We start from the raw sequence: 25,902 nt of genomic DNA on the forward strand, positions 1-25,902 counted from the left end.
AGGCTGAGTAGATAGAGAGAACCTGTTCCCACTGGCAGAAGGGTTAAGAACCAGAGGACAAAGATTTAAGGTGATTGGCAAAAGAACCAAAGGCGACATGAGGAAAAACTTATTTATACAGTGAGTGGTTATGATTTGGAATGCACTGCCCGAGGGGGTGGTGGAGGCAGATTCAATCACGGCCTTCAAAAGGGAATTGGATAAGTACTTGAAGGGAAAAAATTTGTAGGGCTACGGGGAAAGGGCGGGGGAATGGGACTAACTGAATTGCTCTTGCAGAGAGCCGGCACGGACTCAATGGGCCGAATGACCTCCTTCCATGCTGTAACCATTCTATGATTCTAAACACTCCTAGAGTATGTACAGCATGCATTAGATACAGAGTAAAGCTCCCTCTACACTGCCCCATCAAACAATCCTGGGGAGGTACAGCATGGGTTAAATACAGAGTAAAGCTCCCTCTGCACTATCCCATCAAACACTTTCAGCTCACGCTACACTGTACCATGTACCTTAGCTCCAACCTTAGAAGACACACTCACTGCACCAGGAGTATGGCATTGTTCAAAGTGTTGCATCCAAGAGTTTTCAGTGTGTGCAGCACTAGCACTATTCCAGTGACTTGAGCACATAATCCAGGGCTGACACTCTAGTGCAGTACTGAGGGTCAGAGATGCCGTTCTTTTGGATGAGACCTTAAACCGAGGTCCCATCTGCCCTCTCAGGTGGATGTAAAAGATCCCACGGCCACTATTCAAAGAAGAGCAGGAGAGTTCTCCCCAGTGTCCTGGCCAAGATTTATCCCTCAACCAACACCTAAAGCAGATTATCTGGTCATTTATCTCATTGCTGTTTGTGGGATCTTGCTGTGCCCAAATTGGCTGTCGTGTTTCCTACATTACAACAGTGACTGCACTTCAAAAAGTACTTCATTGGCTGTGAAATGCTTTGGGACGTCCTGAGGTTGTGAAAGGCGCTGTAGAAATGCAAGTTCCTTCTTTTTCTTTTTGCTGCAACTTTCAGATTTTCACTCCAATTTTGATTAAACCAGTAACAAATTAAAATTGACATTGGTAACACCAGACAGGATGACATCATCACAGACTAGCTGGGTTCTGTCACGGAGACGGTATCACTTTACGAAAGGACAATAATCTTGCCTCGATGATTCACTCAAATTGCCATATTTCAAAGGTAATTGAAACAGACGTGCAGTGGAATATTAATATAATTCATCAGCTGCTGAAAGATAACATGGGGCCACTTCTTAGTGTATAATTGAATCAAGTACAATTTTAATATCGGACCCTAAAAGGATGATGGTGATAGCTTTAAATCCATATTTAAAAAGTTAATGCATTTACTCTGTAGATTAGATTTCGATATTGGATTCAATATTTTCAAGGGATAATCCATGTTCAATTAAATGGACGGGGAGAGCGGCAAAAAAAAAATTAAATATTAACAATATTACGGGGGGGGGAGGGGGAGATTTAAAAAAAACCAAGAAATCTTCAAGATGATTGTGTATTTGTTTTTGCTCAAGAGACACTGTAAAGATGGGGGCACGTTAAAGAACTGCAGTACGATGCAGCAATAAAGCTGACACTCAATGGGTTAACGAGGGACTCCGCTCATTGGCTTCAGTGCATTTGGCCAATGGGTTGGCGGAGTTTGCAAAGAGTTTGCGGCTTTTCGCTGATGGATGCTCTTCTCCTCCAATAGGGAAAAGGCAAAGCGGAGAGACAGGAAGACTTACGGTCAATTGCGGGGAGCCGAGTGCGCAGGGAGCTGAATGAGGAGGTTGGGAGAGGGGAGGACTGCATCCTGAACCTGCGGAGGTCCTAGTGAAACATCTGCTGGCTCTCTGCTCTCACCACTCCGGCAGGTTGGTTTGCTGCCAGGGATTCCTGGCTCTCTCTCTCTCTCTCTCTCTACCTCCCCACCCCTTCCTAAAAAGTCTAGTCCTTGCATCTTGCTGCCGCCTCCAATTCTTCCAGAGTATTGGATGCATTCGGTTCTTCAAACCCGCCGCAAACCCCCCCCCATTCTTTCGTTCTTTGCTCTTTGAGACGGTGATCACACCATGGAGCGATTGCTGCTGCCGCCCCTGCAAGATTGAACGTTGATCCGCATTTAAGGGAGAACGCGGTTGGAAGGTGATTGACCGGGAGCCGTGACACCGCCACTTGTGATCATTCAAAGGGACCTTCAAAAGAAACAGTCAAATGGATCACTGCTAAAACCCAGAAGGATTTATTTTTGTAGCCAGTAAGTAAAACTTTCATTGTTTGTCCCCAGAAACAGAGCTGCAATGAGTTAAATACCAGGCACGGTTGAAAACCCAAGAGTGACTTTTGTTGGTGAATGTAGAGGGTAGAGGCAGGATGCCAGTCCCTACTCGCTCGCTGCACTATGTTCAATTATTTACGGCTTCCAATGTAAGCTCCTTATGCCAGAAATGCCTGTCTTCAGCCAACATCTCTCCCTTGTGTGGTGTAAATCCTGGTCCACCCTGGCACGCTCGATGACCAGTTCCTAAAGCCTAACAATGTGGTTAAGCTACCTCTTGGAGTCCTACCTTACTACAGGATATCAGCGTGGGCGTTCCTACCTGTCTATTTTACTGCTCCTGACTCTGTGCAACAACGGCCCAGGGAGTGTGTCTGCTCTGAACTGCCCCTCTGCTTGCATCTGTGCCAGTAATATAGTTAGCTGTTCTAAAAGGGAATTGGTTAACATCCCTAACTCTCTCCCCAAATACACAGCTGTCCTGGACCTCAGCTACAACAGCCTGAGTCGCTTGAGAGCCCAGTGGACCAAAGTCCACTTGTTCAGACTCCATACTCTGCTCCTTAGCCACAATGGCTTGCACTTTACATCTGAGGAAGCCTTCACGGAGGTGCCGCACCTGAGGTACCTCGACTTGTCCTCCAACAAGCTCGAAATTCTGCAAGAGCTGCACTTCCATGGGCTGAAAGAGTTGGAGGTTCTGCTGCTCTACAACAACCAGATCGCTGAGATTGACGGGAGCGCGTTCGAAGGGCTGGAAAAGCTCCAGAAGTTGTATCTGAGTCAGAATCTGATCCCTCGCATTCCGCAGGCGTTGGTGAAGGAAAAGACCAGGTTGCCCGAACTGGAGCTTTTGGATGTGTCCAGTAACAAGATAAAGTCTCTGCCTGTTCAGGAGCTCAACAGTCTGCCCGCGTATCTCAAAAACGGCCTGTACCTACACAACAACCCACTGGTCTGCGAGTGCAGCTTGTACCTCATGATCACCCAGTGGCATGCTCGACAGTTTAATTCTGCAGTGGACTTCAGGAACGAGTTTAAGTGCGTCCTTCCCTTAAATCACAAGGTGTCCATCAAGCTCTTTAAGCTGCAGGATGACTACATGAATTGCAGCACCATCGCTGATTCGGAGGTGGAGGCCTTTCTGGAAGGGACCTTGACCATTCACTGCGACACCAGGTTGAGGAACATGACAAAGGTGTGGGTGACCCCAAGCAACGAGACCATACAGGCAGGCCACAACAACCAGAGTCTCACGATGTATCCCGATGGCAGCCTGCGGATCAGCGAGCTACGGCTCGAAGATTCAGGGACTTACACCTGCTACGCCAGCAGCAGCCAGCTCAATGAGACAATACACGTGCAACTCAAGGTACACAACTCCACGGCCAGCGTGGCGCATGAATCGCTGAACACGGCCTATACCACGCTGGTTGGGTGCGTTGCCAGTGTGGTCTTGGTTCTCATTTACTTGTACCTCACGCCTTGCCGCTGTTGGTGCAGGAACGAAGCCGAGAAGCAGAGGAGCCAACAGGAGGAGAGCATTCACTCGTCCATGCTGAGCGCCGCCTCGTCCCACGACATCTCTGTGGATAAAGCCGCCATGGATCGGCGCGTGGCGTTCATCGAGCCGGCCAAGGAGGCGCAAGGGCAGAACGGGAAGCTCAAACCCAACGCCGTGGAGGAATTTGAGGACAAACGACTCCTAACGGTGCCCAGGAAGAAATCTGACTGCGGCTCCGTCGGCTCTACGTCCTCAGACTCCCCCATTGTCGTTTAACCTGACAGACTTTAGCCGTGGTCTGCGTAATGCGCACAGGCTGCTGGCAGGCTACGGGGGACGAAGGCTGGCAGTGCTTAGCATCCGCGCCTGGGCTCAATCAGCAGCTCTCGTAACTGTCGATTTAGTCAAAACAACTCTCAGATAAAAAACCCACTGATCAGGCACAACATGAGAAAGCAGCCGGCACGGATCAGGGTGAGATCTTAACGGTCCACAATATTCCTTAATATTTAATTTATTTTCTTAAATTACTTTACACTCCCAGCTGACTAACCGTGTAGGGTCTTTGCAGCTTTCCAAATGCAACTGTGTCCAACCCACTCGCTCCAGTGGTGACCCAGCCTGAATCCAGTGGCGACCCAGCCTGAATCCAGTGGCGACCCAGCCTGAATCCAGTGGCTAAAGGGAATGGTTCCATGTACGACCTCTGGATTCTGAAAATGCCCACGGCAGAGATCGGGTCTCCGGTCTTCCGCCTCAGGGTGCTGCACCTCCTGTGGAAAGGTGAGGGAATGTGATGAAGTGTAAACCTAGGAATTACCGCTGGTGCATTGGTGGACCAGTGCTTAACGTGTTTACCAGTTAAAGGCCTCCGGTGAAAACAGGTCTCGGTCCTCAACCAGCCGGCCCGTGAATATGTTAAAGATCCGCCTGCTGGAGTCGTCCCTAGACGTTGGACTTGCAGCTAGTCTCCGGGAAGAGTCAGCCTGCGTTTCAACTCGCTGTGCTGCTTGTCCAATGATCATGGCACGAGTGGTTGTCTTAAAATGCTGGACGTCAGACCTGAATCTTCGTGCCGTGTTATCGCCATTCTCTCTCATCTGATTCACCCTGCCGCCAAATGTCTGTTTCCCCACAGGCGCAGTGAGGAGACGTGGACAAAAAGATCTCAATGTGACACACTTCAAAAAAAAACTATATCCAGAACATACTGAGAGAAAAAAAGGCAGCAATTCACGCACATCTGGGTAAAGTTCAGCTGTACCTGTCTGTAGTGTGTGTCTCAGTTCATGTGTGTATAGTGGTTTTGGGGTTATGTATCCTGGTACTGGGTTTAGCACCCGGAGGGTTAGGGTGGGGATACCAATCAATTAGGGCCCCTGCTGGATGTCTGCTGATCTGACCTGGACTGAATTGGGTTCTGTTATGACTAGCCTGCTGTAACTTGCTCATGTATAAAGAGTGGCTACTTGGGTATAGTACTGGAGGGTGACATTAGCCATCACCATGGAACTGTAGCCCAGTGAGAATTAGAAGCCTCAGGAGAGGAGCGGAGAAAAGAGAACAGTCGAAATTAATATAATACATGCCTGAGACTCAACGGAGTCAGTAATTGAGAGATAAGAGCCAATTTATAAAGAAAAAAAGAGATAGAACTTGCATTTCTATAGCACCTTTCATGACCTCAGGATGTCCCAAAGCGCTTTACAGCCAATGAAGTACTTTTTTCAAGTGTAGTCACTGTTGCAATGAAGGAAGGTTCTCTGGTCTTGGATTGGTGCAATAACTGATTAATGTCAAATATTCCTGGTCCCTACGTTTCTGTGTGTGTTATCTTTCACACTGTATTACTGTAACTGTCCACATTAAGCACTGCAGTACATAAATCATCGCACCCTGCAGCATGCAGTGAAGCAGAGTGTCCCTCCGAACTTATCCCTAGCACGCTCATTGGTTTGGCCGATTCCCAGAGGGGGAGATAATCGTTCTGAATGAAATCTGCATTAATTATAAGTTCCATTATATAATCTGAATCCAGAGTACAATAAATCCTAGAATTTTTAAGAATCTTATAAAACACAAATGTATACAAGTAAAACCTAATTAGTTGGAACTTAGTAACAGGCAGCGCATGTAGGCTTGTACCTGGGGTATTACTGCATGCATCTGCTTGAAGATGCCGATATTTAAAGAAAAAAAATAATTTATGTCTTCATGGTGTCTGTAATTACAGGTAATCTGCATCAGGGCAACAACAAGTCCAAGAGATTTAGACAGTCACATGTAGAGAATGTTACTTGTGCATCGTTACCTGTACCCATTTTTCTGTTAAGTGCCTTGATAACTGTTCCATGTCCTTGGCTACTTTATGCGATGTACCACAGTGAGTCTCTGGCGACTGGTTTGCAGTGGGTCAGAGAACACGCTGGGTGCTGGTGAGAGACAGAGAAGCAAATGGATGGCGGGAAAATATTTTACAGGATTGGTTCCTGGGACGTTTGGGTTGATCGTGATTTTCCTTTTTGGGCGGCAGGAGGTGCCAGAGACTTGGCATGTGTGACGGTCACATCTCAAACTGATCCATGTATTGTACACAATACAGCAATGGTCTGTGTTGGCTGTTTCTTCCCATCCCCACCTCCGTGTTATATGTGTTGCACGGTTTATCCCTGTCGCAGTCAGTGTGACTGCATGGAAGTGAGTGCAAGTTATCAATCAGGTGACCGGGGTTGCTCTGTGTGTACTAAGAGGGGTTAGTGCATCGCAGTAATATGGAGGATTAGAGCACAGACCTCGGGTGTTGAGAAGATGCTCAATGAAGATCAAGTGACACTATGAAGAGGAGAGAACAATCTTAGGGTGGAGTCATTTCTATGGCCCAGGAGAGTGTCTGCGATCAGTCAGTATCTTTGAGTAGGAGACTTGGTTGTTTATATTCTGTATTGACTCATTGTTTTGTTATGGTTTTGCCAAGCAGGTACAGAATGTGCAGCAGTTCACATTCTAACTGTGGTATGAATCGACTGTGAGAAAGAAAACAAACGAACTTTACAGCCAATGAAACACTTTTTTTGAAGTGTAGTTACTGTTGTAATTTAGGAAAAGCGGCAGCCAATTTGTGCACAGCAAGATCCCACAAACAGTAATGTGATAATGACCAGATAATTTGTTTCTTTAGTGATGTTGGTTGAGGGATAAATATTGGCCAGGACACCGGGGAGAACTCCCCTGCTCTTCTTCAAATAGTGCCATGGGATTTTTTACATCCGCCTGAGAGGGCAGACGGGGCCTCCGTTTAACATCTCATTTGAAAAACGGCACCTCCAACAGTGCAGTGCTCCCTCAGTACTGGCACTGGGACTGTCAGCCTGGATTATGTGCTCAAGTCTAATCAAAGCGAAGTATTGGGTATAAACACCTGGAGAAGGTTACCTCACTCTCCTTCAGCCTTTCACTGGCTACAATATAACTGGGGCTATTGACAAACCCCAAATGGGCCACCCAGGAACTTTAAACTTACTCCATGTTACCAAAGAGCCAGCTGTCCTGGCACTTGGACAGTGGTCAGTGGAGCTCTGCTCAGCTGTAAGCACACTGTGCAGAGCTCTGCGATTCCCCAGTCAGAGAATGATGCAGAACCGGCAGTATAGCTGGCATGTGTCAGCCCCCACGTCTCTCTAAGCTGGCTCAGCCATCATAAGAACATAAGAAATAGGAGCAGGAGTAGGCCATTCGGCCCCTCGAGCCTGCTCCACCATTCAATAAGATCATGGCTGATCTTCAACCTTAACTCCACTTTCCCCCCTGATCCCCATATCCCTTGATTCCCCTAGAGTCCAAAAAATCTATCTATCTCAGCCTTGAATATACTCAACGACTCAGCATCTAAAGCTCTCTGGGGTGGAGAATTCCAAAGAGTCACAACCCTCTGAGTGAAGAAATTCCTCCTCATCTCAGTCTTAAATGGCCGACCCCTTATCATGCGACTATGCCCTCTAGTTCTAGACTCTCCAGCCAGGGGAAACAACCTCTCAGCCTCTACCCTGTGAAGCCCCCTCATAATCTTATATATTTCAATGAGATCACCTCTCATTCTTCTAATCTATAGGCCCATTCTACCCAACCTCTGAAACCCATCACTGTGCCTGCTTGTGAATTCAAAGATGTTTAAAAGAGGAGGCGATTACTGTGAAATACTGTTCTGTCACCAGTGTCGTTGAATGTGTCAAGCACAGAAAACACTGTTTATCTTGTTGCCTTTTGTCGAGTGTGTCGGTAGCAGAGCGTAGGAGACTGCCCTCTGCAGCTGTGATCTGCGTCCCACCTAATGTCACTCTTGAGCACAACGTTTTGTGATTTAAGTAAGAATGTATCATATTGGCTAACTAAAAACTCATCCCTCCTGTATGCACTGAATCTACATTATCACTGGGTTTCAGGGCTCACTCACCCCTCAGTTCCCCAATATCAAACCATGCTTGTCTCTTTTTTTCTCTCTCTATCCCTTTCTCAGTCGGAGGTAGGGTCTCACAGGTAACGGATGGCCTCTGGTGCCTCGCTCAAGTTGCCACGCCTCATGTTCGGGCCTAAGCGATGAGTGGCAGCAGGCTATTCCACCACGGAGGCACCACAGCCAAGCCCAGTTCTTTCCACCGCTGAGCAGTTTCCAGCGGGTGTCAGGGTTTAATGAGCAGGAGCTCTTGCTGAACACTTTTTCTCCTCTCTTGGCTGAGGAGGGCTGAATCTGATCGTAACACTGCTGCTACCCTCACCCCACTCAACCCCCGGCGGAAATGGGCTAATCCGCATCCCACCCTGCGGTGGAAATGGATTAATCCACACCCCACCCCGCGGTGGAAATGGATTAATCCACACCCCACCCCGCGGTGGAAATGGATTAATCCACACCCCACCCCACCCCCGGTGGAAACGGGTGAATCCACACCCCACCCCCCTGGTGGAAATGGATTAATCCACACCCCACCTCCAGTGGAAATGGGTTAATCCAGCACAGATATTCCCCACTGAACCATCGACACTGTTCTCATGGTTTTTATTTTTTAAATGCAATGTTTTTAATTTGTAAAGTGATGTGTTGTTAATGTGTGAATTCCTGGCTGTTCCAGTGCTGATGAACAATTTAATCAGCAGATTTGTATGTAAAGCTGAATTAAAGGTGCGTGGTACAAAAGGAAAATGTTTCATTTAAATGCTCTGGAACTGAACCCACACCACATACCCACACACACATCCCCCCACCCACACACACACCCCCCCACCCACACACAGACACACCCCCCACCCACACACAGACACCACACACCCACCCACACACAGACACCACACACCCACCTACACACAGACACCACACACCCACCTACACACAGACACCACACACCCACACACAGACACACCCCCCACCCACACACAGACACCACACACCCACCCACACACAGACACCACACACCCACCTACACACAGACACCACACACCACACACACCACGCACCACACACCCACCCACAGACACCACACACCCACCCACACAGACACCACACACCCACCCACACAGACACCACACACCCACCCACACAGACACCACACACCCACCCACACAGACACCACACACCCACCCACACAGACACCACACACCCACCCACACAGACACCACACACCCACACAGACACCACACACCCACACAGACACCACACACACACCCACACAGACACCACACACCCACCCACACAGACACCACACACCCACCCACAGAGACACCACACACCCACCCACAGAGACACCACACACCCACCCACACACCACACACCCACCCACACAGACACCACACACCCACCCACACAGACACCACACACCCACACAGACACCACACACCCACCCACACAGACACCACACACCCACCCACACACCACACACCCACCCACACAGACACCACACACCCACACAGACACCACACACCCACCCACACAGACACCACACACCCACCCACACAGACACCACACACACACCCACCCACACAGACACCACACACCCACCCACCCACACAGACACCACACACCCACCCACCCACACAGACACCACACACCCACCCACACAGACACCACACACCCACCCACAGACACCACACACCCACCCACACAGACACCACACACCCACCCACACAGACACCACACACCCGCCCACACACAGACAGCACACACCCACCCACAGACAGCACACACCCACCCACAGACAGCACACACCCACCCACAGACAGCACACACCCACACAGACACCGCACGCACACACCCACACAGACACCGCACGCACACACCCACACAGACACCGCACGCACACACCCACGCACACACCCGCGCACACACCCACAGACAGACACCGCACGCACACACACGCGCACACACACACACACACACACCCCGACACCACACAGACATACAGGAGTCAGTCTGAAGCAGACTTGCTGTGGAAGCTGAGAGTTCAACATGATAACCTTCCTCAGTCTTCAGTCTCCGAGGAAATTCTTCCTGGGTGAAGTGACAAGTCTTCAGCAGACAACTGAAGCTGACCATCAAAGTACGTCAATACAGGCCGACAATAGGAATAAAGGCAAGGCGAAATATCATAGAATTACATCAAATTTATAGCGTCAAAACAGGCCATTCGGCCCAACTGGTCTATGCTGGTGTTTATGCTCCACAAGAGCCTCCTCCCTCCCTACTTCATCTAACTCTATCAACGTAACCTTCTATTCCTTTCTCCCTCATGTGTTTATCTAGCTTTGTCCTTAATTGCATCTATACTATTTGCTTGAACGACTCCATGCGATAGCAAGTTCCACATTCTCACCACTGTCTGGGTAAAGAAGTTTCTCCTGAATTCCCTGTTGGATTTATACCTGTACATTTTAAGAACGCCACTGAGCAAAGCAGCAGTCCTGGATTTTCCAACTCTTGTTATCACGGTTTGTGTTTGTGTTTCCGTTCCTGCCGTAATCAGAGCCACAGTCGAAATCCAACCCATCAAATCGGCTGGTACCAACGCACGAGATACAACTGAAGCAACAAAGCAGCTGGAAATCCCTGTTCTGTACATGCTCCAAGTCCCTGACATTGTATATTACAAACTGAAGCACTGCACCGAGAAACACAATCACAAGGGAACACGCTGACTTGTTCTCACAATGTGCCGTGGGGCCTCAATCAATTTGGAGTGTTATTGTATTTGTCTATTGTTTTTGTGACATGTTATTTGACAGCCTGGTCTAAAATTAAATCTGGTAGCAGGTATTATCTCCGACTGTCCGACACACAGGGTTTCATTTTTGTAATTTTCTTTTGATGAAGATGTGCCCTGGGGGTCCTGGCCATTTGATTTTAGCCAATAACAAAGCCGAGAGATATTGGAGTCGGATCACTTTGCTTGTTCAGGTGAAAGAAATTAATTAATTGCATTCAAACAGTGCATTTCATGACCTCAGGACATCCCAAAATGCTTTACAGCCAATGAAGTACTTCTGAAGTACAGTCACTGTTGTGATGTAGGAAATGCAGCAGCCAATTTGAACACAGCGAGATCCCACAAACAGCAATGCGATAATGACCAGATAATCTGTTTTAGCGATTTTGGTTCAGGGATATATATTCGCCTGAACACCGTGGAGAACTCCCCTGCCTCTCCTTCGAATAGTGCCATGGGATCTTTTGCATCCACCAGGACATCGGGTTGAACGTCTCATCCAAAAGACGGCACCTCCGACAGTGCAGCACTCCCTCGGTACAACACTGGAAGTATCAGCCTAGATTATGTGCTCAAGTCTCTAGAATGGGGCTTGAACCCCACGACCTTCTGACTCAGAGGTGGGAGGGGCTACCCACTGAGCCATGGCTGATACCACATTAAAATGGGGTTGTGCCTCAATTGATAGAGACAGAGGAACGTCCTACGACCGTTCTCTCAGATCGGCAGCAGTCATTTTTGAGGCTCGAGTCTATTTCTTAAAAAAAATACAAGATCTGGTGAGTGTTGGTGAAGGAGGCTGAGTCACGGCCCCGATTTTCCTCGGACCTGCTCCTGTTCTGCTGTCATAACTTCAGCGGAAGCTGTGGCCGGCGATTTACGCTGCATTTCCAACCAAGTTACAGCAGGAGTGGGTCTGAGGAAGTTCCAGGCCCACGGTGATGCAGTAACATGCTGCGGCTCGGAGAGACAGGGTGCACATCCCTCACCCCCTCTTTCCTCTTCCTGCCCCCACCACCCCCAGTTTGGGGTCAACAGGCACTGTTACCGTACCCCCTTGCAGTGGACTATTAGAGAACAACGACCCCTCTTGGATAGGGTATGGTTGGGAGATCTTAACTAAGAGATACAATAACAGAAAATGGGGGAATAAGAGTGGAACCCAGTGAGACCAAACACTGCCCTCTAGTGCCTGCCTTTGGCTCATGTTGTGCCTCCTGTTAACACCCCGAATATAAGCACTGGGGGATTAAACATGGGGAAACGCGCACTGCAACTTCCTTCCCAATATATTGTATTTGGAATGAGACTGACTGCACGAGTGCCTAAGAGACGCATACAATCGTCAAGAAACACCCTTTTTAATCACCTGCTGTAGTCTGGCTCTCTGAGGTTCACCAGACGGTTCTATCAGGTAGAATTCCATTTGTCCAGGATGATTATAGATGATTGTTCTCATTTTAATCCGTATGGCCCTCCACAGACCCCCCATACCCAAAACATCATTGGGGAACGTAAGGTCAATACATGTTACATAGCACCCTGCTCCAATTGTACCTAGTGGTTGCCAACTCTGGTTGGACAGCGTCCTGGAGATTTCAACGCACGACTTCCTCCCTCCAGCTGCCCCTCACCCTCACACTCCTGCCATTGGTCACCCAACACGTCCATCCTCAAGATGCCCCACCTTCCCCACATCCAATTGGAAAACAAGTGGACTCTTAATTACCCGATTGGATGATGTTTGTCACTGTCAGTCAAACAGCCTTTTTTATCTCGTCTCCCAATATTTTTTACAACTAATAAATGAACATATTTCTTATGTTCTTATGTTCTAAAATGAAAAAAAAATCACATAATTTCTTTTTTTCTTCTGGGTTTTTGCTCATCCTGGAGATTAATCTTCAATTCCTGGAGACTCCAGGCCAATCCTGGAGGGTTGGCAACCCTAATCGTACGACATCTTCATACCCATGGCCAGAGGCCTACAGCAGGCTTTTTTTGGGAAGCCTGTGAACAAGGCCTCAAGAAAGCCTCGTGATGTCTGTTATTCGGGGGACCTATAAACAGTCCCTACCAACCAGATTGCCTCGAGTGCTGTTGTCATTCCCGTGTCAAATGAAATAGCCATTTAATAACTCACCCTCCAGCCCATAAGACTCTGAAAGCTGATGATTCTGCTCAGTGCAGGAAGCCACATGATGGATACTCACTTCTATTTTAGCACCTCGCTGCTTATTTCACGTGTTTCTGTGTGGGGGAAAAAAAACACAGGTAACCGATCCTTTCATCACAATTTAATGCTGTCTAATTGTGCAGCAGTGGATTTACAGCCTGGGCCTGGGGGTTACCAACCCTCCAGGATTGGCCTGGAGTCTCCAGGAATGAAAGACTAATCTCCAGAACACTGCTGCGAACAAAACCCCAGAGAAAAATCAGAGGGGCGTTAAACAAAGTGGTGTTTTTTTTAAATTTTCTTTGAACACTTTTGTTTACTGGTTATAAAAGTATTGGACATAGGAAGAAAGGGCTGTTTGATTGGATGATTCTTGACTGTCAATCAGGTAACAAAGTGTCTGTTCACTTTCCAATTGGCCATGGGCAGGCGGGGCACCATGACGATGGATGTGTCGGGTCACCAATGGCGGGAGTGTGGGGGCGGGACACCACAAGAATGGACATGTCGGGCGACCAATGGCGGAAGTGTGGGGGAGGTACCACGAGGATGGACATGTTGGACAACCAGTGGTGGGAGGTCATGTGATGAAACCTCCAGGAATACGTCCAACTCAGAGTTGGCAACCCCTACCTGGGCCCTTGGAATGAAGTTTTGCATTTAATGACCTTGTTTTTATGGTTTTGTCTCCAGCCCATGTGAAGCTTTCCTCCCCTCAGTTGACCTGATTTTCTTCATAGGTAGGAAAAAGAAAGTGTGTAATATATTTGGAGGGTAGGCAGTGTTAAATCTATCAAGACATTCTGGAGAAAATTCTAGAAAGCAGATGTATAGCAGGACTGGGACGGCCAGCTTTTCCCAAGTTTAAAATCGGACCAAAGAGGGCCAGGGCTGGAGGTCTGAAAAGCAGAATTACTAGGGTCTCTACTAGGGTCGCCAACTCTGGTTGGACATATTCCAGGAGGTTTCATCGCACGTCCAACCGCCCCATCCCCACTCTCCCGCCATCGGTCGCCCAACACGTCCATCCTCACGACACCCTCCCACCACTGGTCACCCAACACGTCCATCCTCACGACACCCTCCCACCACTGGTCACCCAACACGTCCATCCTCACGACACCCTCCCACCACTGGTCACCCGACACGTCCATCCTCACGACACCCTCTCACCACTGGTCACCCGACACGCCCATCCTCACGACACCCTCTCACCACTGGTCACCCAACACGTCCATCCTCACGACACCCTCCCACCACTGGTCACCCGACACGTCCATCCTCACGACACCCTCCCACCACTGGTCACCCGACACGCCCATCCTCACGACACCCTCCCACCACTGGTCACCCGACACGTCCATCCTCACGACACCCTCTCACCACTGGTCACCCGACACGCCCATCCTCACGACACCCTCCCACCACTGGTCACCCGACACGCCCATCCTCACGACACCCTCTCACCACTGGTCACCCGACACGTCCATCCTCACGACACCCTCTCACCACTGGTCACCCGACACGCCCATCCTCACGACACCCTCCCACCACTGGTCACCAGTCACGTCCATCCTCACTACACCCTCTCACCACTGGTCACCAGTCACGTCCATCCTCACGACACCCTCTCACCACTGGTCACCCGACACGCCCATCCTCACGACACCCTCTCACCACTGGTCACCAGTCACGCCCATCCTCACGACACCCTCTCACCACTGGTCACCCGACACGCCCATCCTCACGACACCCTCTCACCACTGGTCACCAGTCACGCCCATCCTCACGACACCCTCTCACCACTGGTCACCAGTCACGCCCATCCTCACGACACCCTCTCACCACTGGTCACCCGACACGTCCATCCTCACGACACCCTCTCACCACTGGTCACCCGACACGTCCATCCTCACGACACCCTCCCACCACTGGTCACCAGTCACGCCCATCCTCATGACACCCTCCCACCACTGGTCACCAGTCACGCCCATCCTCACTACACCCTCCCACCACTGGTCACCCAACACACCCATCCTCACTACACCCTCCCACCACTGGTCACCCAACACGCCCATCCTCACTACACGGCCAACTGAAAGCCAATAGACTCTTCGTTACCCGATTGGACGATTCTTGACTGTCAGTAAAACAGCCTTTTTCTCCCTCATCTCCAATATTTTTAAAACTAATAAACAAAAGTGTTCAAAGAAAATGAATAAACCGACATTTTCTTTAATGCCCCCGATGATTTTTCTGCAGGTTGTTGCTGGCAGCAGTGTCCTGGAGATTAATCTTTAATTCCTGGAGACTCCAGGACAATCCTGGAGGGTTGGCAACCCCCTAATCTCAACAGAGAAAAAAGCAGGAGAAAGCTGCGGAAAGTTTCCCTTTTAAACACCGGGCTTTGTGTGTCCGGCTTACATTTTAGAAATATCCAGATAGCACACTCGAAAACCTAAAGTGTCAGCGTGACAAATCGTCAATGGATATTCCACCAAGGCTCACAATACCACCTGGATAAATGGCACAATGCTGTCCAAATGTGCAACAAATGTATAATTATTATTCAGATGAACATTGTTGTACAACAGCTGTACAATGCCCTGTAGCTGTTTACTTCTATATATGTGTGTGTATATATATATATCTATATATATATATAATATACATATAGATATATACACATACATATAGAGGGAGAGAGAGAGAGATAAAAACGTACATAAAAATTATAATAAAGAGACGTATCAAACTGGGTGTGAAAATACTTAAACACTTTACAATAGTCAGACTCTGTGTGTTGATATATTGCAACCTTCTGCTAATCATAGTATCACCTCACATCTTTCAGCTGGGCCAAGAATGAAAGCTACAAAACTACTCTTGAAATCCCACAATTTTTCAATTCTAGTTACCTAGTTGGTGATTGTAAAATTTATAGATGCATAGTCTACATTAATGTACAATACTGACCATGAGTTATTGTGTTTGGAGAAATTAAACACCACTTTCTTACCAAAAAGATATTTTTCTCTCGTACCTGCTGAGTTCAACGGGCCTCTTGTCCTTGTTAGAGAATGTGGACCAGAGCAGGTTCTAGGTTGGATCGCCAGTCTGAGCAGAGGTGGCCGATCTGAGCTGGGGCAGCAGTCACAACCTGTCTCAGCGCACCTGAGAGGGGAACATTCCCGGTTCCTGCTCCTGATCGCTATCCAGTGACTCCTGCTGGAAAATACAGGTGCAGATGGGGTCGGGACTTGACTGTGATGCCCTCCACAGTCAACTAGTCTTGTGACACTCAGCGTCCGGGCCCACACATGGGAAATTCCACCTGGGTAAGGTATTGGAGGATAGAACTGTACCCTGCTGTGAGTCATCACTCTTAGGGAGATCATTGGAGGGTGAATATTAAAACCCTCCCTCTTGTTTATCCCAGACAGCAGCAACTCCTCCTGCTTTGTTAAGAGTAAATTTTGCCTCCATTGGGTCAGGTAGAATCTAAAGGTTAGCGAGGGGTGGAGAGAAATTATTGTCCTGAGATGTGCGGACCCACAAACAACACTTCCGAACATACGAAAATGACAGGTAGGAAAAGACCAACTGGTTCATCAAGCCTGCCCCACACACCATGATGGCTGCAGCCTCCTGACTGGACACTTCCCACCCTCTCGCAGCCAGGTAATGGCTTGAATGACTGTGTGAAGAGTGCACTAGACATGGATCGAGATAGGCAATATTGGTCCATATCTAGCAAGCAGCTCACAGGCCCATGCCAGTGCTGCTCGAGTTCATTCTTAGGAGACTTAAGACAGTGACCCGGGGACAACATATCTTGATATTCTCTTCCTCTGTCCCACTGGAGAATCTTAACGTTTCTGCAATTTCAACATTTTTGTTTTAAAGATTTCAGGGTTGTTGAAATGCTGTTTATTTCAGTCGTGGAATCTCATCAGATGGGGAAAAGTCCAAGATGGCAGAGCAGGTAATGCTCCTTGTTTGATTCTCTTGATTTAATGTGAGATTACTGCTCCTGACTGGCACCATGCATTCTATAATGCTGGCATACTGCTCCTGACTGGCTCTGTGCATTCTATAATGCGAGAATACTGCTCCTGACTAGCACCATGCATTCTATAATGCGAGAATACTGCTCCTGACTGGACTGTGCATTCTATAATGCGAGAATACTGCTCCTGACTGGACTGTGGATTCTATAATGCGAGAATACTGCTCCTGACTAGCACCATGCATTCTATAATGCGAGATTACTGCTCCTGACTGGACTGTGCATTCTATAATGCGAGATTACTGCTCCTGACCGGCTCTGTGCATTCTATAATGCGAGAATACTGCTCCTGACTGGACTGTGCACTCTGTAATACTGCTCCTGACTGGACTGTGCATTCTATAATGCTGGAATACTGCTCCTGACTGGACTGTGCACTCTATAATGCGAGAATACTGCTCCTGACTGGCTCTGTGCATTCTATAATGCGAGATTACTGCTCCTGACTGGCATCATGGGTAACAGCAACACAACGTTAAAAAAAAATCAGGATCCAGCCAAATAAACGTTGAGATCGTAGGAAGAGGAGGAGGCCATTCAGCCCCTCAGGCTTGTTCTGCCATTCAGTTAGAATACGGCTGATCTGTTGCTCAACTCCATTTACCCACCTTTGCCCCATAACCTCCAGCTTTTTATTGTTAAACTGAATTTAAATTCTCGAACGACCACGGTGGGATTTGAACTCACGTTCTCTAGATCACTAGTCCAGTGATATAACCACTACGCTACCGTACCATTAAATTTGCAACTTCACCGCAAATAGAAAACAGGAAGTTTTATCCCAGAGTGGCCTGCTGAGCTGGGGGGGCGGGGGTTCTGTGATTTGGGCTGAGGCGCAGTGTTGGGTCAGAGTAGCGAGAACTTTACTCTGTAGGCCTCTGTGCTCCACCCTAAGCTTTAGTGTGTTTGATGCTGACTCTGGACGACAGAAGTGGAAAAGAAATCTCATTCCTCTGGTATAACGTCACAGATCTCAACAGGGCATCAAATATGATTGAAAGGAAATAAGCCCGACCATCTGACGATGTTATTCATTCCTCTGATCCAGGCCGTTACGAGGTAAGATTAAGAAAATTGGGTGCTTTTTTTCTCTCAAAAAAGGGACTTTGAGATGGTCTAATTCAGTGTCATCCAATGGAAATCGCTGACCAGCCACAGGTGTGGTTAAGGTGACACCGTTTTAGCCACAGGCACTAATTCTAGTAGAAAATGCCTTACACGCAACACAGGTAAATGAACTTCGCACTTGTATATTTACTTAACAAACATCCATCACCATTCAGTAACCAAGGAGGTAAAGTAGCCACAACGATCAAAAAAGCACTCACACATTCTACTTTTTGACCGACCATTATCAATAAATATACAAAAAGGTTAAAGTTCACAGGCGTACACCGTGTGAATATGAGTATTGAGATCACAGGCCCAACAATGACGATTATTATTCATTTTTTGTTTACTAATCACAAATACAATTAGCCACATTTGGATTCCCAATTAGCCACATGTGGCTGTGTTCAATAATTGGCCGACGCTGATCTAACTGAAGGTTTTATCATCAGGAAATCAACAAAGCTATTGAATATGGTGAAGGATTGAAATCCTAGGGGACAATAGTTAATGAGGAGGTTAGCAGTAAGATAGGAAGTCGGGAAACTTTTTCACCAACAGGGTGGTTAAGTTTGTGGATTAAGTTAGCAGGGAAGGACACTGGAAGCAGACAGTGCCAATGGGCTCAAGAGCTAATTAAATGTGTTTGTGGAGAGGGAAGGGTTTACATAAGAACATAAGAAATAGGAGCAGGAGTAGGCCAATCGGCCCCTCGAGCCTGCTCTGCCATTCAATAAGATCATGGCTGATCTGATCCTAACCTCAAATCTAAATTCATGTCCAATTTCCTGCCTGCTCCCCGTAACCCCTAATTCCCTTTACCTCTAGGAAACTGTCTATTTCTGTTTTAAATTTATTTAATGATGTAGCTTCCACAGCTTCCTGGGGCAGCAAATTCCACAGACCTACCACCCTCTGTGTGAAGAAGTTTCACCTCATCTCAGTTTTGAAAGAGCAGCCCCTTATTCTAAGATTATGCCCCCTAGTTCTAGTTTCACCCATCCTTGGGAACATCCTTACCGCAGGGCGATATGGGGAGAAGGGGAAGGGAGAATGAGGGAATGAGCAACGGAGTGAGGGAGGGAGACAGAAGGTAGGTGGGGCAGATCTGTCGAAATCGGACAGACTTGTTGGATCTTTTCGTAGAATCATAGAATCATACAGCACAGAAGGAGGCCATTCGGCCCAGCGTGTCTGTGCCGGCTCTTTGAAAGAGCTATCCAATTAGTCCCACTCCCCTGCTCTTTCCCCGTAGCCCTGCAAATTTTTCCTTTTCGATTATTTATCCAATTGCCTTTTGAAAGTTACAATTGAAACTGTTTCCATCACCCCTTCAGGCAGTGCATTCCAGATCACAGCAAAAAACGGAAGCTTATGTCAGATACCAAGAGTTCAACACTACAGAAAGACGAGAGGCATATAGAAAGTGCAGGGGTGAAATTAAAAAGGAAATTAGGAAAGCACAGAGAGGGCATGAAAAAATACTGGCAAGTATAATGAAGGAAAACCCAAAGAGCAAGAGACTAACTAAGGAAAGAGTAGGGCCTAATAGAAACCAAAAAGGTAACCTATGTGTGGAGGCGGAAGATGTGGGTATGGTTCTTAATGAATACTTTGCATCTGTCTTCACAAAAGAGGGGGACGATGCAGAGATTATAGTTAAGGAGGAGGAGTGTGAAATATTGGATGGGATAAACAGTGAGAGAGGAAGTATTAAGGGGTTTAGCATCTTTGAAAGTAGATAAATGGCCAGGTCCGGATGAAATGTATCCCAGGCTGTTAAGAGAAGCAAGGGAGGAAATAGCGGAGGCTCTGACCATCATTTTCCGATCCTCCCTGGCTACAGGCGTGGTGCTGGAGGATTGGAGGACTGCTAATGTTGTACCGTTGTTTAAAAAGGGAGAAAAGGATAGACCGAGTAATTACAGGCCAGTCAGTCTAAAATTCTGGAATTAAAAAAAACTAGTATTAGTAATGGTGGCCATGAAACGACCGGATTATCGAAAAAACCCATCTGGTTCTCTAATGTCCTTTAGGGAAGGAAACCTGCCGTCCTTACCCGGTCTGGCCTATCCAGACCCACAGCAATGTGGTTGATTCTTAATCGCCCTCTGAAATGGCCTAGCAAGCCACACAGTTGTAAAATCTCGCTACGAAAAGTCATAATAAGAATAAAACCGGACGGACCACCCGGCATCGGACCACTAGGCACCGGACACAACAAAGGCAAACCAAGCCCAGTCGACCCTGCAAAGTCCTCCTCACTAACATCTGGGGACTTGTGCCACAATTGGGAGAGCTGTCCCACAGACTAGTCAAGAAACAGCCTGACATAACCATACTCACAGAACCATACCTTTCAGCCAACGTCCCAGACTCTTCCATCACCATCCCTGGGTATGTCCTGTCCCACCAGCAGGACAGACCTACCAGAGGTGGCAGTACAGTGATATACAGTCAGGAGGGAGTGGCCCTGGGAGTCCTCAACATTGACTCCGGACCCCATGAAATCTCATGGCATCAGGTCAAACATGGGCAAGGAAACCTCCTGCTGATTACCAGTGAATCAGTCCTCCTTCATGTTGAGCACCACTTGGAGGAAGCACTGAGGGTAACAAGGGCACAGAATGTACTCTGGGTGGGGGACTTCAATGTCCATCACCAAGAGTGGCTCGGTAGCACCACTACTGATCGAGCTGGCCGAGTCCCGAAGGACATAGCTGCCAGACTGGGCCTGCGGCAGGTGGTGAGCGAACCAACACAAGGGAAAAATCTACTTGACCTCGTCCTCACTAATCTACCTGTCCCAGATGCATCTGTCCATGACAGTATTGGTAGGAGTGACCACCGTACAGTCCTCGTGGAGACAAGGTCCCGTCTTCGCACTGAGGACACCATCCAACGTGTTGTGTGGCACTACCACCATGCTAAATGGGATAGATTCAGAACAGATCTAGCACCTCAAAACTGGGCATCCATGAGGCGCTGTGGGCCACCAGCAGCAGCAGAATTGTATTCCAGCACAATCTGTAACCTCATGGCCCGGCATATTCCTCACTCTACCATTACCAACAAGCCAGGGGATCAACCCAGGTTCAATGAGGAGTGTAGAAGAGCATGCCAGGAGCAGCACCAGGTGTACCTAAAAATGAGGTGCCAACCTGGTGAAGCTACAACACAGGATTACATGCATGCTAAACAGTGGAAGCAACATGCTATAGACAGAGTTAAGCGATTCCACAACCAACGGATCAGATCAAAGCTCTGCAGTCCTGCCACATCCAGTCGTGAATGGTGGTGGACAGTTAAACAACTAACGGGAGTAGCCACGATGTGGTGATGCCGGTGATGGACTGGGGTTGACAAATGTAAGGAATCTCACAACACCAGGTTATAGTCCAACAGTTTTATTTGAAAATCACAAGCTTTCGGAGGCATTCTCCTTCGTCAGGTGAAGTGTGGGATTCCTTGAATGTTACCGCATTTATAGTCAGAGAACAATACCGATCCCACACTTCACCTGACGAAGGAGAAAGCCTCCGAAAGCTTGTGATTTTCAAATAAAACTGTTGGACTATAACCTGGTGTTGTAAGATTCCTTACATTTAACTAATGGGAGGAGGAGGCTCTGTAAACATCCCCATCGTCAATGATGGCGGAGTCCAGCACGTGAGTGCAAAAGACAAGGCTGAAGCATTTGCAACCATCTTAAACCAGAAGTGCCAAGTAGATGATCCATCTCGGCCTCCTCCCGATATCCCCATCATCACAGAAGCCAGTCTTCAGCCATTTTGATTCACTCCACGTGATATCAAGAAACGGCTGAGTGCACTGGATACAACAAAGGCTATGAGCCCCGACAACATCCCGGCTGTAGTGCTGAAGACTTGTGCTCCAGAACTAGCTGCGCCTCTAGCCAAGCTGTTCCAGTACAGCTACAACACTGGCATCTACCCGACAATATGGAAAATTGCCCAGGTATGTCCTGTCCACAAAAAGCAGGACAAATCCAATCCGGCCAATTACCGCCCCATCAGTCTACTCTCAATCATCAGCAAAGTGATGGAAGGTGTCGTCGACAGTGCTATCAAGCGGCACTTACTCACCAATAACCTGCTCACCGATGCTCAGTTTGGGTTCTGCCAGGACCACTCGGCTCCAGACCTCATTACAGCCTTGGTCCAAACATGGACAAAAGAGCTGAATTCCAGAGGTGAGGTGAGAGTAACTGCCCTTAACATCAAGGCAGCATTTGACCGAGTGTGGCACCAAGGAGCCCCAGTAAAATTGAAGTCAATGGGAATCAGGGGGAAAACTCTCCAGTGGCTGGTGTCATACCTAGCACAAAAAAAGATGGTAGTGGTTGTTGGAGGCCAATCATCTCAGCCCCAGGACATTGCTGCAGGAGTTCCTCAGGGCAGTGTCCTAGGCCCAACCACCTTCAGCTGCTTCATCAATGACCTTCCCTCCATCATAAGATCAGAAATGGGGATGTTCGCTGATGATTGCACAGTGCTCAGTTCCATTCGCAACCCCTCAAATAACGAAGCAGTCCGAGCCTGCATGCAGCAAGACCTGGACAACATCCAGGCTTGGGCTCATAAGTGGCAAGTAACATTCGTGCCAGACAATGACCATCTCCAACAAGAGAGTCTAACCACCTCCCCTTGACATTCAACGGCATTACCATCGCCGAATCCCCCACCATCAACATCCTGGGGGTCACCATTGACCAGAAACTTATCTGGACCAGCCACATAAATACTGTGGCTACAAGAGCAGGTCAGAGGCTGGGTATTCTGTGGCGAGTGACTCACCTCCTGACTCCCCAAAGCCTTTCCACCATCTACAAGGCACAAGTCAGGAGTGTAATGGAATACTCTCCAATTGCCTGGATGAGTGCAGCTCCAACAACACTCAAGAAACTCAACACCATCCAGGACAAAGCAGCCCGCTTGATTGGCACCCCATCCACCACCCTAAACATTCACTCCCTCCACCACCGGCGCACAGTGGCTGCAGTGTGTACCATCCACAGGATGCACTGCAGCAACTCGCCAAGGCTTCTTCGACAGCACTTCCCAAACTCACGACCTCTATCACCTAAAAGGACAAGAGCAGCAGGCACATGGGAACAACGCCACCTGCACGTTCCCCTCCAAGTCACACACCATCCCGACTTGGAAATATATCGCCGTTCCTTCATCGTCGCTGGGTCAAAATCCCGGAACTCCTTTCCTAACAGCACTGTGGGAGAACCTTCACCACACAGTCTGCAGCGGTTCAAGGCGGCTCACCACCACCTTCTCAAGGGCAATTCGGGATGGGCAATAAATACTGGCTTTGCCAGCGACGCCCACGTCCCATGAACGAATAAAAAAAAACCTCGGTGGTGGGCAAATTATTGGAATCTATTCTGAGGGACAGCAGAAATCGTCATTTAGAAAGGCATGGGTTAATCAAAGACAGTCAGCATGGATTTGTTAAGGGAAGGTTGTGTCTGACTAACTTGATTGAATTTTTTGAGGAGGTAACAAGAAGGGTCGATGAGGGTAATGCACATGATGTCGTCTACATGGATTTTGGCAAGGCATTTGACAAGGTCCCTCATGGTACACTGGACAAAAAAGTAAACGCCCATGGGAGCCAAGGGAAAGTGGCTAGTTGGATCCAAAATTGGCTCAGTGGCAGGAAGCAAAAGGCAATGGTTGATGGGTGTTTTTGCGACTGGAAGGCTCTTTCCAGTGGAGTTCCGAAGGGCTCAGTACTCGGTCCCTGGCTTTTTGTGATATGTATTAATGTTTGGACTTGAATGTAGGGGGCATGATCAAGAACATAAGAAATGGGAGCAGGACAAGGTCATATGGCCCCTCGAGTCTGCTCTGCCATTCAATCAGATCATGGTTGATCTTTGACCTCAACTCCACTTTCCCGCCTGATCCCCATATCCCTTGATTCCCCAAGAGTCCAAAAATCTATCGATCTCAGCCTTGAATATGTTCAATGACTGACTATCCACAGCACTCTGGGGTAGAGAATTCCAAAGATTCACAACCCTCTGCAGGAAGGAATTCCTCCTCATCTCAGTCTTGAATGGCCGACCCCTTATCCTGCAACTATGCCCCCTAGTTCTAGACTCTGTAGCTGGGGGAAACAATCTCTCAGCATCTACCCTGTCAAACCCCCTCATAATCTTATATGTTTCAATGAGATCACCTCTCATTCTTCTAAACTCCAAAGAATATGGAGTTTGCAGATGATACAAAAATTGGCCACGTGGTTGATTGTGAGGACGAAAGCTGTAGACTGCTGGAAGATATGAATGAACTGGTCAATTGGGCAGAAAAGTGGCAAATGGAATTCAATCCAGAGAAGTGTGAGGTAATGCATTTGGGGAGGGCAAACAAGGCAAGGGAATACACAATAAATCGGAGGATACTGAGAGCTGTAGAAGAGCAGAAGGATCTTGGAGTGCATGTCCACAGATCCCTGAAGGTAGTAGGACAGGTAAATAAGGTGGTTAAGAAGGCATATGGAATACTTTCCTTTATTAGCTGAGGCATAGAATATAAGAGCAGGGAGGTTATGCTGGAACTGTATAAAACACTAGTTAGGCCACAGCTTGAGTACTGTGTACAGTTCTGGTCACCACATTACAGGAAGGATGTAATTGCACTGGAGAGGGTGCAAAGGAGATTTACGAGGATGTTTTCGGGACTGGAGAATTTTAGCTATGAGGAAAGATTGGATAGGCTGGGGTTGTTCTCTTTGGAACAGAGGCGGCTGAGGGGTGATTTAATTGAGGTGTATAAAATTATGACGAGACAAGATAGAGTGGATAGGGAGGACCTATTTCCCTTAGCAGAGGGGTCAGTGACCGGGGGCATAGATTTAAAGTAATTAGTAGAAGGATTAGAGCGGAGCTGAGGAGAATTTTTTTCACCCAGAGGGTGGTGGGGGTCTGGAACTCACTGCCTGAAAGGGTGGTAGAGGCAGAAACCCTCAACTCATTTAACAAGTACTTGGATGTGCACCTGAAGTGCTGTAACCTACAGGGCTACAGACCAAGTGCTGGAAAGTGGGATTAAGCTGGATAGCTTTTTTCGACCGGCAAGGACACGATGGGCCAAATGGCCTCCTTCTGTGCTGTATGATTCTATGATGACAACAACTCGCTGCATAAAAAAAATTCTCCTCATTCCCTCCAATTTTTCTTTTGCCAATTACCTTAAATCTGTGTCCTCTGGTTACTGACCCTCTTGCCACTGGAAACAGTTTCTCCTTATTTACTCTATCAAAACCCCTTCATGATTTTGAACACTTCTATCAAACCTTCCCCATACCTTCTCTGCTCTAAGGAGAACAACCCCAGCTTCTCTCGTCTCTCCTGTTACTAAAAAATGTTACATGCTTAAAAAACCTTTCTTCAATATCCTTCAACAATCTTTACGTCCTTATTTCAATGTTAACCTGTCATGATTATCATGGTTTTCAATTAGCC

At 47.9% G+C, this 25,902-nt stretch overlaps 3 protein-coding genes across 8 annotated transcripts in view; 2 read left to right on the forward strand and 1 right to left on the reverse strand.

The window, feature by feature from the left end:
• Positions 1-1,848, forward strand: part of LOC137344658 (uncharacterized) — a 29,080-nt gene extending 27,232 nt beyond the window's left edge. Inside the window, exon 4 of the mRNA XM_068007783.1 lies at positions 1,726-1,848. Within this exon, the coding sequence (XP_067863884.1) occupies positions 1,726-1,848 (123 nt within the window). The remainder of the gene's footprint in view (positions 1-1,725) is intronic.
• cyb561d1 (cytochrome b561 family, member D1) overlaps positions 1-25,902 on the reverse strand; it is a 116,427-nt gene that overhangs the window by 59,255 nt on the left and 31,270 nt on the right. For 5 of the 6 annotated variants that reach the window (XR_010968417.1, XR_010968421.1, XR_010968419.1 and 2 more), the window contains exon 4: positions 13,190-13,296. The exons of the other annotated variant lie outside the window; for it this stretch is intronic. The gene's annotated coding sequence lies outside the window, so the exon portion shown is untranslated. The remainder of the gene's footprint in view (positions 1-13,189; positions 13,297-25,902) is intronic. 6 annotated transcript variants of the gene reach the window in all.
• amigo1 (adhesion molecule with Ig-like domain 1) lies at positions 1,783-9,085 on the forward strand. The gene has a single exon (XM_068007733.1). The coding sequence runs from the start codon at positions 2,552-2,554 to the stop codon at positions 4,070-4,072; it is 1,521 nt and encodes a 506-aa protein (XP_067863834.1). The 5' UTR covers positions 1,783-2,551; the 3' UTR covers positions 4,073-9,085.

Source organism: Heptranchias perlo, chromosome 27 (assembly GCF_035084215.1).
Source record: "Heptranchias perlo isolate sHepPer1 chromosome 27, sHepPer1.hap1, whole genome shotgun sequence".
NCBI classification, from domain to species: Eukaryota; Metazoa; Chordata; class Chondrichthyes; order Hexanchiformes; family Hexanchidae; genus Heptranchias; species Heptranchias perlo.